Genomic DNA, 12903 nt, shown 5'->3' on the forward strand with positions numbered 1-12903 from the left:
TCTGGTGTTCACCAGCAACGTTCAGGATTAATTACGAAAGGCCTCCATGCCTCTCCCAAGACCTAACTGTTTAGTCAGAAGGCAGATGCTGTTCCTGTTCAGTGGGAACAAGGAGCTGGAACTAGGATGGGAGTTTGTCTCTGGTCAAGTCATGCTTCCTTTCTGGAAGATAGGGATAACAATAATGCCCATCTCAGAGGAATAAATGAGTGTCTTGCAGGGTAGCTGGAACAAAGGAGGATAAGCTACAACTGTTATTTATTTATTTATTTTTTTTTTTTGAGACAGAGTCTCGCTCTGTCGCCCAGGCTGGAGTGCTGTGGCCGGATCTCAGCTCACTGCAAGCTCCGCCTCCCGGGTTCCCACCATTCTCCTGCCTCAGCCTCCCGAGTAGCTGGGACTACAGGCGCCCGCCACCTCGCCCGGCTAGTTTTTTGTATTTTTTAGTAGAGACGGGGTTTCACCATGTTAGCCAGGATGGTCTCGATCTCCTGACCTCCTGATCCGCCCGTCTCGGCCTCCCAAAGTGCTGGGATTACAGGCTTGAGCCACCGCGCCCGGCCTACAACTGTTATTGTAACAACAGGCAGAGCCCTTGCTGGAGTTGTGTTTCTAGGGGAGGAACCAGTGTCTTCTGGACACAGAAGAGTGAGCTTTCTACTGCTCAGATGCAATCATGTCATTATTCTCCCTCCTCCCTCACCTTCCATGGCTGCTTACTGCCTTCCAGATAAAGCTTAAACTCTTTAACTTGACCAGCCAAGCCCTGCAGGGTGAGGCCCCTGTGTCTGCCTCATCCTTGGTTGAGCCTCTTTCTGCACTCACCACCTCCGCCCCGGGCACATGCACTGGCCATGCTTGGTGTGGTCAGTTCCTCTGAAGCCTGGTGTTTCTCTGGACTTGGCTGGAATCTCTGCCTCTTCCCCTTCTTGCCTGGCTATTCCTGCATATCCTCCAGGACTCTCTCTGGATGTTGCTTCCTCAAGGATACCCCTGAGTTGGTTTCAAGGGCCTTCTCAGCTTCTCCAGCAACCTTGGCTTCTCTCTCAGTACTCAGTTCTCTGCCTTGTTATTACCCGTCTGCTTTTTCCACAAGGCTGTGACAGGGAGCCCCCAAAATATTTATGGAATTAATGAATGAAAAGGGGCAGTTCTAAGAAAAAAAGAGATCGCTGTACATTGGCCAAATGTCCCAAGGTATCTATTATATCTCACCAGTTTACAGATGAGGAAACTCAGCCTAAGGTAGAGTCCCTCTGCCTGTCATTCAAATTCCTGGGCACCTGTGTGTGAGCACCATGCTGGGCTTTTCACAGGCAGTATTTGTAGGCTGGACAGGATGAAAGCAAGCACGTGAGACCCATCACACCAGGTGAGAGTTAAGGTGCTGACACCTTGCGTGAAGGCTTAGTCTCTTGGGCCTCAATTCTTTTTTTTTTTTTTTATTTTTGAGACGGAGTCTCGCTCTGTCACCCAGGCTGGAGTGCAGTGGCCGGATCTCAGCTCACTGCAAACTCCGCCTCCCGGGTTCACGAGATTCTTCTGCCTCAGCCTCCCAAGTAGCTGGGACTACAGGCGCCCGCCACCTCGCCTGGCTAGTTTTTTGTATTTTTTTAGTAGAGACTGGGTTTCACCGTGTTAGCCAGGATGGTCTCGATCTCCTGACCTCGTGATCTGCCCATCTCGGCCTCCCAAAGTGCTGGGATTACAGGCTTGAGCCACCGCGCCCGGCCGGGCCTCAATTCTTCATAGGGCTGGTGAAGGGTCATAGGAACGACTGTATGTGAAGTGCCTAGGATAGTGTCCAGTACATAGTACAGACCCAGCAAGTGTTTACTGATTCTTATCTCGGTCCTAAGGATGGGAGTCACAGGCCCAGAAAAGGTCCCTGGATTGAGACAACCAGCCAGAGGAGAGCTGAGTGTACATCCCAGGCCCCCACCCTACAGGGACACAGTCCTCCCCCTTCTGCCCCCACTCAAGGAGTCAGTGTCCTTGTGACAATCCATGGTGCTGTGGTTCTTCTCAACCTAGTGCTGGCACACATGAGATGCTTGGCTAGGGCCTGCTGGATGGGGAGGCTGGAGACGGGTCTGCTGTGGTTGAGGCCTCTGTGGCCAAGCTTTACTCTAAGAGGCAGGGAGGGTCCTCAGGGGTTACCCCAGAGAAATCTGAGAGGTTTTCCCTGGGGTCTTGGTCTTCTCCCCTAGACCTGTCAGCAAGCAGTTCATCCCCAGCAGCCAATCTCCTTTTGGCCCTCACTCTTCCAGAGGGCAGTGTTGTTCAGAGGTGAGCTTTGGAAGAAACTGTTGTCTCAACCCTATTTTCACACCTTAGCACCTTTATTTAACTGTCTTTTCCGGAGGCCAGGATCTCATCTTTTGTTTCCCCAGCACTCAGCACACTGCCTGGAATGCAGGAAATGGTTGCTGAATAAAGTGATGAATTACATTTCAGCACTCATCAAGTGCTCAGCCTATAACTAAGTCTAAGTGTAGGCTGCTAACACTTAGACCTTTACCTTACAGGATCTTCGCAGCCAGTGCTGTGCATTGGAAGTTGCAGATGGGGAAACTGAGGCTCAGGGCTGTTAAGTGACTTGTTTAAGGCAGCTCTCAGGCCCTCAGGATGGTTAGTGGCAAAGTAAAGGACTGGGAGGAGCATTGATGAATTGGGGCAATTGGCAGAGGAGTAATTGTCAGTCAAAATGATTGGCTCAAATTATTAGGTGTGAAGACGGAACCAGTCAGAGCTTCCCTGTTGAGTCGAATTGCCCAGATGGGATAAGCAGGGTGAGTGACCCTGGCAGAACAAAGGGCTGGCCCTTGTAGGTATAGACCGGACTTTTCTCTGGTTGGTCCCAGCACATAGACAACTGCCCACCTGACTTTGCACCTGGGAATCTTCAGGGTACCTCTGATTCTTCAACAGAAGGAGCCTCCCTGAGGTCACGGCCCTCTCATCACTCCCGTTCCAGTGGGCGCTTTCCCTCTAACAAAGCCCACTCGCCGTCTTGGCGGGGTCTGCATCCGGCACTGGCAGACATGTGCTAAGGGCCTGTTGACTTGGGAGCCTCCATCACTGGACTGTGGGCCTTGGAGAGCAAAAGGGTAAGAGCATCTCGAGCTCCACGCCCGCTGGGCCAGTCGCTGGGTGAAGGAAGGATGGAGTTTAGCTGGCCAGCACTGATGTCACACAGGGCAACGCCAAAAATGGCCTCCCAGGTGGGCTCAAAGTTAACAGAAGGCAGTGAGTAAACAGTCCATTGGGGCAATAACTATGCACATTTACTAAGCCATGGGAAGAACAGTAGTCACGTGGCCCTCGAGGGCGGCGCCCTCAGCTTGAGATGGAGTTAACTCCAAATCTAATCACAGAAGGCTTTCTGGAGGAGGCGGAATATTTATGGCGGCCGGATCCGGCTTTCTCTGAACAGCAAGAAGGCGCTTAGCGCCCTAGGGACTAGGTAACTTCTGAGGTGAGCTTCTTGGTGGGGATAAAGCCCAGGGGGCGACGGAGTCCGGGCTGGGGGAAGGGTCCGAGGAGCTGGAGTCGCAAGTTCAGGCCCAGCTCGGGCTCCCTGTCCTGCCCTTCCGCTGCCTTGGGGGATTGGACGCCACGCGGCCGCGCTAGGGTCGGTGCTGCGGGCCCGGTGCAGGATGCAGGCCGTGAGGCCCCAGGCCGAGGGCTGCGCCAGCCGGCTTGTCCCGGTCAGCCGGGCGGTCCCGTGTGCCGGCGCAGTTCCGCTGGGGTCCAGATGCCCGGCCCTCAGGGGCGAGGCGCGCGCTCCCCGGGGAACCGGGATGCGGAGCAGTCGGCCCGCGCTGGGCGGCGGTGGCACGAGAGGGCCATCTGCCTGGGTGCCGAGAACTGCAACGTCCGCGGTGCGAGGCGCGGCCCGTCCCGGCCCCCAGCCCGGCGCGCACGCACATACCCACGCCGGCCGGCGCCCGCTGCCCGAGCCCCCGTGCCAGGCCCAGACCCTGACTAGGCGCGGGAGGCGGTGCAGGGACTAGAGAACCCCCTCCCCGGGCGTTCCCCTCGCCCCGCCCGAGGCTGCGAGGACCCTTGGGCTCGGGGGTGGTGAGGGAGCTTCGTCCCGGCTGGGCCCGCGCTGGGGACTCGGCCTCCCTGGGCGGGGGCCGCACGGCTGCAGGCCGAGGTGCGGGCGCGCTGTCAGGCTGCAGCCCGGCTCCGTGCGGGGGTGGGCTCAGCGCTGGGGTCGCCTGGCTTCGTTCTCGCGCGGAGGCCGCGGCCGGGCGAGCAGTGCCCGGGCGGGTAACCCGACCCGGCTCCCCGGAGCCGCTCACCCCGCACGGCCGGGCAGGGGGAGGGAGAGGGATGGGGGGAGGGGGAAGGGAAGGGGTGGTGGGTGAGGGGCTGTGGGCACCGCAGGGCCGAGTCCCCGGCCCGTCTGCGCTGCTGTAGGGCGGCTGCCCGCGGCACCCGGGACGATCCAGCCTCTGCCTCGCGGGCGTCGAGCCTGAGACAGGAGGGAGCCCTGGGGCTGCACAGGCTTGGCTCAGGGAGGCAGACCCGAGCTGCTGCCTCCATTTTGTTTCCTGCTCAGCTTGGTCTGTGGTGGTGGTGGTGGTGTGGGTTTGGGGTGCGGCCGGGTAGGGGGGTTCACCTGCGGCCGCGTCTGCTCGGGGCCTGAGGCCTCGAAGACCCCAGCCCAAGCCCCCAGGTGAGCCCTGCGGCAGGAGGGGGGTTGCCTTGGCCTCGGGCCGAACCCAGCGGGCTGAGGGCAGGTGCCCAGTGGATGGGGAGCCTGGGCTGTAACCTAAGATGGAGGCCGGGACTGACGCGGGCCCGAGCGGGGCTGGTGGGGCGATCGGACAGGCCTCAGCCGGGCCAGGTGCCGCCTGGGTTGGGGTTCGAGACGCGTAGGGTGCGGGAACCGTGTGCGGCTCGAGGCCAGCGCTGTGCCCCGAGGTAGGTGAGGGGATCGGAATGCCACCCACGACGCCCGCAGGCCCCGACACTCCAAGGAGGCGCGCGAGGCCCCTGGGGAGCCCGCCTCAGGCCCCGCCCGGGCAGCCGGGCCGGCCCGTAGGCCCCGGCCGCGAGCGGGCGCGCAGGGGGAGGGGAGGGGGCGGCAGCGGCAGCTCCGCTGATTGGGCGGCGCGCTCGCAAGCCCGACTTCACCCGCCCTGAACCCCGAAGAGTGAGGCAAGGGAACGCGCGCGCTCGGTGGGGGAAGGGGTGCGCGCGCACTCGGGGCCCAGCCGCACGCGGGCCGGCGCGAGGCGCTCGGTCGCACGCGCCGCCGCGGGGGCGCGCGCGGTGGGGGTGTGAGGAGGAGGAGGCGGCGGCGGAATAGGCCGGGGCAGGTCGCGCTCGCTGCCTTCTCCCCTGAAGAGAGACGCGGGGGGAGGGGGGTGCGGCGAGCGGCCCCGCTCTCTCCCCACCGCTCCGCTCGCACCCCAGTGTAATGAGGGTCACCCCCTCCCCCCAGCTGGCCCGGGAGGGGGCGCGGGGCACGGTAACTAGTGCGCTGGGGTGGGCGGCGGGCAGGCGCGAGGAGGAGGGAGGGAGGAGGTGGCCGGGCCGGGAAGATGGTGGTGGCCGTGAGGTGAGGGGCTCCGAGGAGGGCCGGGCGCGGTGCGGGGTTGGTGGCCGGCGGCGCTGCAGCCGCCGGCCCCCTCCCCCTCTTCCATCACTACCAGCCGGGCTCGGGCCTAGCTGGCCGGGCTGCCGCGAACTTCCTCCCGGCGCGGCCCGTGCCCCGCCGGCCGCCCGCGAACACCTCGGCCTCAGCCTCCCCTCAGGTAGCAGGCTGCGGGGCGCGGGGCCGGCTGCCCTCCCGCAGCAAACTTCGCTTGCTGCTGAATATTGATGAGAGCGATCGGCTCGGCTGGGAGGTGCTGCCGCCGCTGCGGGAAGGAGCGCGGCCCGGGCAGGCGGCGGCGGCGTCGGCAGCAGCCATGTTTTTCAGGCTGTAGCAGCTGCTGCTGCCCTGACTGGGCTTCGCCGGCCGCCTCGGTTTCTCCTTCTGCCGCGTCCCGGCCTCTGGGCCCTGCAGCTGCGGACCCCAGCAGGCCTGCATTCAGGAAGGCGAGCTCTGGGGTGCACCCGCCTCGGCCGGCTCGCCTGCGGCCTGCGCACCGCCGCTGCAAAGGCTCCGGCGCTGGCTGGGCGCAGGGTGCAGCGCTATTGTGACCGCTGCGCCCGGGCCAGCCAGGAAGGGGGTTACCTTTTTGTGCGGGGTCCAGGAGCCCCCCTCGGACCCCGCAGCCTATTTGCCTTTGAGAGATCCAGTTGCTCGACCCCTGGCGAGGGAGGGGGAGGACGATTCCTGTTTGAGAATTGGGAATTTTGACTGGCAGAGGGGTTTTAATTTTAGTTCAGCCCAAGGTCCACCAGTCTGCAGAGGAGGAAAAAGAGACGGGCTGTTTCTATGGGCAGGATCGGCCCAGCTTCGGGAAAATGGAGTTTTCAGAGGCTCCCCGAGGCCATTTTTTCATCTCCAGTCGGGGGAACTTTTTCTGGCCATAGAAGTGCATCGGAGTGGCATAGAGGCCACTAGGCCTTGAAGTGGCTGCCATTTTGAAGAGTCGAGTCAGATGGCCTATTAACTCAGATTAATTGCTGTGCTTTTGGATTCCAGGTTGATGCCGGCCCAGGATGGATCAGACCTGTGAACTACCCAGAAGAAATTGTCTGCTGCCCTTTTCCAATCCAGTGAATTTAGATGCCCCTGAAGACAAGGACAGCCCTTTCGGTAATGGTCAATCCAATTTTTCTGAGCCACTTAATGGGTGTACTATGCAGTTATCGACTGTCAGTGGAACATCCCAAAATGCTTATGGACAAGATTCTCCATCTTGTTACATTCCACTGCGGAGACTACAGGATTTGGCCTCCATGATCAATGTAGAGTATTTAAATGGGTCTGCTGATGGATCAGAATCCTTTCAAGACCCTGAAAAAAGTGATTCAAGAGCTCAGACGCCAATTGTTTGCACTTCTCTGAGTCCTGGTGGTCCTACAGCACTTGCTATGAAACAGGAACTCTCTTGTAATAACTCCCCTGAACTCCAGGTAAAAGTAACAAAGACTATCAAGAATGGCTTTCTGCACTTTGAGAATTTTACTTGTGTGGACGATGCAGATGTAGATTCTGAAATGGACCCAGAACAGCCAGTCACAGAGGATGAGAGTATAGAGGAGATCTTTGAGGAAACTCAGACCAATGCCACCTGCAATTATGAGACTAAATCAGAGAATGGTGTAAAAGTGGCCATGGGAAGTGAACAAGACAGCACACCAGAGAGTAGACACGGTGCAGTCAAATCGCCATTCTTGCCATTAGCTCCTCAGACTGAAACACAGAAAAATAAGCAAAGAAATGAAGTGGACGGCAGCAATGAAAAAGCAGCCCTTCTCCCAGCCCCCTTTTCACTAGGAGATACAAACATTACAATAGAAGAGCAATTAAACTCAATAAATTTATCTTTTCAGGATGATCCAGATTCCAGTACCAGTACATTAGGAAACATGCTAGAATTACCTGGAACTTCATCATCATCTACTTCACAGGAATTGCCATTTGTAAGCAGTTTTTGGTACAACTTAAATATATACGTATATGTATATATACAGGCCACTTAAAGAGAAACTTGTAACAAATTTGTTTTTGGTTGCTTATCAGTTCACAGCTGAAATCCTATTGCTAATCATAAGCTTTTGGGCAGAATTTTACTTTGATTTTTAAATTCATCTCTGGTATGAGTTTGGTTATTTTAAGCTTTTTACAAATAACTCTTCATTGCGAGTAGGCTAATGCTTTTAAAGGCATTTGATTGAGTTCTGATTTAATTTCTCAAGATGGAGATATACATATGATTAAGAAAAAAAAGAAAAGATGGGTTTTGGCCTGCCAGCACCATGAATGCAGGTGAACCAATTTAGTGCTTGGAGTCCTGTTGCTGTATGTAGCAGATTATTTTTTACTTGATGACTTGACTCTTCAGGTTGAAGGGCATTTTGAACACAGATTAAAGTGACTAAGGTGAGGTTTTTTTGGACATTGTCAAAATCTAAATTAGGCTAGTTTTTCTGAACTATCTGTTGTGAAGGTATAGCATCCTGTGCTTTTGATGAGTGCCACCATCGGCTCTTTTTTTTTTTTTTTTTTTGAGATGGAGTCTCACTCTGTCGCCCAGGCTAGAGTGCAGTGGTTGCTCACTGCAACCTATACCTCTTGGGTTCAAGCGATTCTCCTACCTCACCCTCCCGAGTAACTGGGATTACTGGTACCCATCACCACACCTGGCTAATTTTTGTATCACCATTAGTTCTTGAACTTTTTCTAGTTTTGTTTTATTTTATTTTAACAGAACCGTAACTAAGACAAAGTTTTATATTAATTTATTGTTTAGAGACTGGCCTTGCCATGTTGCCCAGGCTGGCGTCGGAACTCCTGGGCTCATTCAATCCTCCTGCATCAGCTAGAACTACAGTAGTTTCAGATTTTGAAGTGTGTATGTGTATGTGTGATACATATTCTGTGTGTATAGAAATGGAGAGTATCTTATTTGAGTTGCTGTTTTCAGTAATGTTGTCAAGTATTGTTAGAGGGTGATAAATGATAACATTTCTTTTTATTTGAGCTTATGCAGAATTTCTTGACTTCTAGCTAAATGATCAGTTCACTTCTCTTAGCCTCAATTCTATTGCCTCTAAATTCCAAAAGTACTTGATTGCTATAAGATTCCTTCAGCTTTAAATATTAATATTTGATATTGATTTTGTTTCTGCCCAAACACATTGTTTGGTTACCGCCGGTAATGTACCAAAGATAAATTTTTTTTGGCCAAAAAATGTTTCAGAGATACCACATTAAGTTTTTATAAGAAAAACTTTTATGGTATGTTGTTATTCTGAGTTCATTAAACATTCACTTTACCTTATTCCCTGCTGTTCTTTAAAGTTACAGAGGGAGAATGTGGGTGTGTCACTTTTGTTTCTGTTGATTCTTATCTTAATTGTGCCTTAGTACTCCTTGGTTTCTTGGGCAATTGCAGATTTTGAAAAATTTGCTTTAGTGGTTATCTTGAGTCTGAATTGTCCTAGGGTGGGTAGGCTGTTTTGAAAACTTATTGGCAGCCCAGAAATCCTTTTTCTTGAGTTCACGTTGAAATTTATTTTATATATATCGTTTTGTCTTTGTTTTTGCACATAAATTTAAATCTGACAATGGAGATAGATGTTTCTCTAGAAGCATACAAATAGAATTGTAAACCTGTTTCTCATCAAAGATGTTAGTGGAGTATTGGTTCTATTAAACAAAAAAAAATGAAGGCTGGGCATGGTGGCCCAGGCCTGTAATCCCATCACTTTGGGAGGCTGAGGTGGGCAGATCACCTGATGTCGGGAGTTTGAGACCAGCCTGGCCAACATGGTGAAACTCTGTCTCTACAAAAATACAAAAATTAGCCGGGTGTGATGGTGGGCAACTGAAATCCCAGCTACTTGAGAGACTGAGGCATGAGAATCACTTGAACCCGGGAGGCAGAGGTTGCAGTGAGCTGAGATTGCACCATTGCACTCCATACTGGGCAACAAGAGCGAAACTCTGTCTCAAAAAAAAAAAAGACAATAAAAAAACTGAAAATATTGGAGCCTTTAGATAGTAGCTTACATGTCTGAAATGGGAGTTAGCAAATGCACAAATGTAGGAGTTTTTTTTTCGGGGAGAAATTGAAATTGCTCAAAGACTTTATGAGCTCGAAGAAGCAAGTATGTAAGTTTACTTATTTTTATTTTTTTGAGACAGAGTCTTGCTATCGCCCAGGCTGCAGTGTCGTGGTGCGATCTAGGCTCACTTCAACCGCCTCCTCCTGTGTTCAAGTGATTCTCCCGCCTCAGCCTCCCGAGTAGCTGGGACTACAGGTGTGCACCACCACACCCGACTAATTTTTGTGTTTTTATTGGAGACGAGGTTTCACCATGTTGGCCAGGCTGGTCTCGATCTCCTGACCTCAGGTGATCCACCCACCTTGGCCTCCCAAAGTGCTGGGATTACAGCCGTGAGCCACTGTACCCATCCCCTAATTTATTATTTTAGGAATTTGGTTCAGAGTTGTGATTGAAATCTATTGCATTTATTTTTGCCTTTGATATTTTTAGACTGAGGACTTTTTTTTTTTTTGGGACAAAGTTTCGCTCTTGTCACCCAGGCTGGAGTACAAGGCATGATCTTGGCTTACTGCAACCTCTGCCTTCTGGGTTCAAGTGATTCTCCTGCCTCAGCCTTCCCAGTAGCTGGGATTACAGGTGTGCACCACACACCCAGCTAATTTTTGTATTTTTAGTAGAGATGGGGTTTCACCATGTTGGCCCGGTCAACTCCTGACCTCAGGTGATCCACCCGCCTCAGCCTGGCAAAGTGCTGAGGTGTGAGCCATGGAACCCGTTCTTAGACTGAGGACTTAAAAAGTGAGGTCAGGGTGGGCGTGGTGGCTCACGCCTGTAATCCCAGCACTTTGGGAGGCTGAGGCAGGGAGATCACCTGAGATGAGGATTTCAAGACGAAGCACCGTCTCTACTAAAAATACAAAAAATTAGCTAGGCATACTGGCGGGAGCCTGTAATCTCAGCTACTCGGGAGGCTGAGGCAGGAGAATCGCTTGAACCCGGGAGGCTGAGGTTGCAGTGAGCCGAGATTGCCCCATTGCATTCCAGCCTGGGCGACAGGAGCGAAACTACCTCTCAAGGAAAAAAAAAGCCATCCTGGCCAACATGGTGAAACCTCGTCTCTACGAAAAATACAAAAGCTAGCCGGGTGTGGTGGCGGATGCCTGTAGTCCCAGCTGCTCGGGAGGTTGAGGCAGGAGGATCACTTGAACCTGGGAGGTGGAGGTTGCAGTGAGCTGAGATTGCGCCACTGCACTCCAACCTGGCGAGAGGGAGACTCTGTCTCAAAAAACAAAAAACAAAAAAACAGTCAATCTTAGAATGCAAAGTTAGGTAAGCAATAAGGCTTCAGAAAAGTGTAATTAAAAATAACTCTTCTATGTAGTCATATAATATTAACGTATTCAAGCTGTTCACAGTTGATTTAAGTTATTGATGCAGTAGGTATAATTACTATGCTGGGAATTTTAGAAAGTCCGTAGCAAATTGCTATTTGTCTCTTTTTGTCTGTAATCTTGGCTGGGTTTGGTGGCTAACACCTGTAATTCTAGCAAGTTGGGAAGCCAAGACGAAAGGATTGCTTAGGGCCCAGAGTTCGAGACTAGACTGGGCAACATACTGAGATCCTGTCTCTACACTCACTTGGATATGGTGGTATTCCTGTAGTCCCAGCTACCCAGGAGGCTGAGGCAGTAGTAGGATCGCTTGAGCCCAGAAGTTTGAGACTGCAGTGAGCCATGATCACGCCACTGCATTCCAGCCTAGGCAGCAGAGCAAGATCCTGTCAAAAAAAAAAAAAGGAGAAAATTCTCTTGGCAGTGGGTAAGAGTAGTTTTTAGGGTTGTAGATTTCCTGTCTAGAATTAGAGAAAGAAGGGTCATATTTTCAGTTATTTTGTGTATCTACCTCTAAGTGGACTGTTTGTCTCTTGTCAGTTTACCATCATGTGCTCTTATTTTCTCTGCATACAGTGAAGTGAAGTGATTGTCATTACAATTTGTAATTCTAAGCTGGTACTTTAATTGGGTTAATAATTTCTTTTTTTTTTTTTTTTTTTGGAGACGGAGTCTCGCTCTGTTGCCCAGGCTGGAGTGCAGTGGCCGGATCTCAGCTCACTGCAAGCTCCGCCTCCCGGGTTTACGCCATTCTCCTGTCTCAGCCGCCCGAGTAGCTGGGACTACAGGCGCCCGCCACCTCGCCTGGCTAGTTTTTTTGTATTTTTTAGTAGAGACGGGGTTTCACCGTGTTAGCCAGGATGGTCTCGATCTCCTGACCTCGTGATCCGCCCGTCTCGGCCTCCCAAAGTGCTGGGATTACAGGCTTGAGCCACTGCGCCTGGCCGATTTCTTTTTTTTTTTTTTGAGACGGGATCTTGCTCTGTTGCCCAGGCTGGAGTACAGTGGCTGGATCTCAGCTCACTGCAAGCTCCGCCTCCTGGGTTTTATGCCATTCTCCTGCCTCAACCTCCCAAGTAGCTGGGACTACAGGCGCCCGCCACATCGCCCGGCTAGTTTTTTGTATTTTTTAGTAGAGATGGGGTTTCACCGTGTTAGCCAGGATGGTCTCGATCTCCTGACCTTGTGATCCGCCCATCTCGGCCTCCCAAAGTGCTGGGATTACAGGCTTGAGCCACTGCGCCCGGCCTGGGTTGATATTTTCTAATTCTTCCCAGTGTACAAAGGCTTTGTGCTTTGTTGTTATTGTTGTTGAGACAGGCTTGGTGCTTTGGATGTGGAGAATTAAATGAGGGTGGCATTTTCAGAGGATACTTGTTGGAGATTGCTTGGGTAGGATGGATGTAGTCAGGTAATGGGGCCTAGAAATTCAGACTGAAGCATTTGGTGTTGATGTGAAGCATTTGGTGTTGAGAGATTTTAGCTGAGAAGTGATGTAATATCTATTTGGAAGACTTTGACTAGGGGAAATTAGAAGCAAGGTTAGGATGTAGGTGTCTGTTGCAATAGTAATTAAGACTTAAGAATCGGCCCAGTGGCATGTACTTGTAGTCCTAGCTACTCCGGAGGCCGAGGCAGGAGGATCGCTTGAGGCTGCAACGCGCTATGTATGATTGTGCCTGTGAATAGCCACTGCACTCCAGCCTTGGCAACATAACGAGATTCTCTTAAAAAAACAAAACAAAAAAACACAAAAAAAACCATGAGCACAGTCCAATACTCGAAAGAAGGGGTAAATCTAAAAGATTATTTCAAATGGAGAAAATTGGCAGCTCTTTTGGGGATACCTGACCTGGAGGCAGATTGG

General features: G+C 52.5%; 1 protein-coding gene across 6 annotated transcripts in view; it reads left to right on the top strand.

Moving 5' to 3' along the window:
* Nucleotides 1-3867: 3867 nt before the first annotated feature.
* Nucleotides 3868-12903, top strand: part of NSD1 (nuclear receptor binding SET domain protein 1) — a 176995-nt gene continuing 167959 nt past the window's right edge. The window contains exons 1-3 of one of the 6 annotated variants that reach the window (XM_015141502.3): nucleotides 3901-4687; nucleotides 6611-6724; nucleotides 7465-7554. In XM_015141502.3, coding sequence (XP_014996988.2) covers nucleotides 6695-6724; nucleotides 7465-7554 — 120 coding nt within the window. In that variant the 5' untranslated portion in view covers nucleotides 3901-4687; nucleotides 6611-6694. The other 5 variants (XM_028849943.2, XM_077937467.1, XM_015141499.3 and 2 more) reach the window with 5 other exon arrangements.

This window comes from Macaca mulatta, chromosome 6 (genome assembly GCF_049350105.2).
Source record: "Macaca mulatta isolate MMU2019108-1 chromosome 6, T2T-MMU8v2.0, whole genome shotgun sequence".
Lineage (NCBI taxonomy): Eukaryota > Metazoa > Chordata > Mammalia > Primates > Cercopithecidae > Macaca > Macaca mulatta.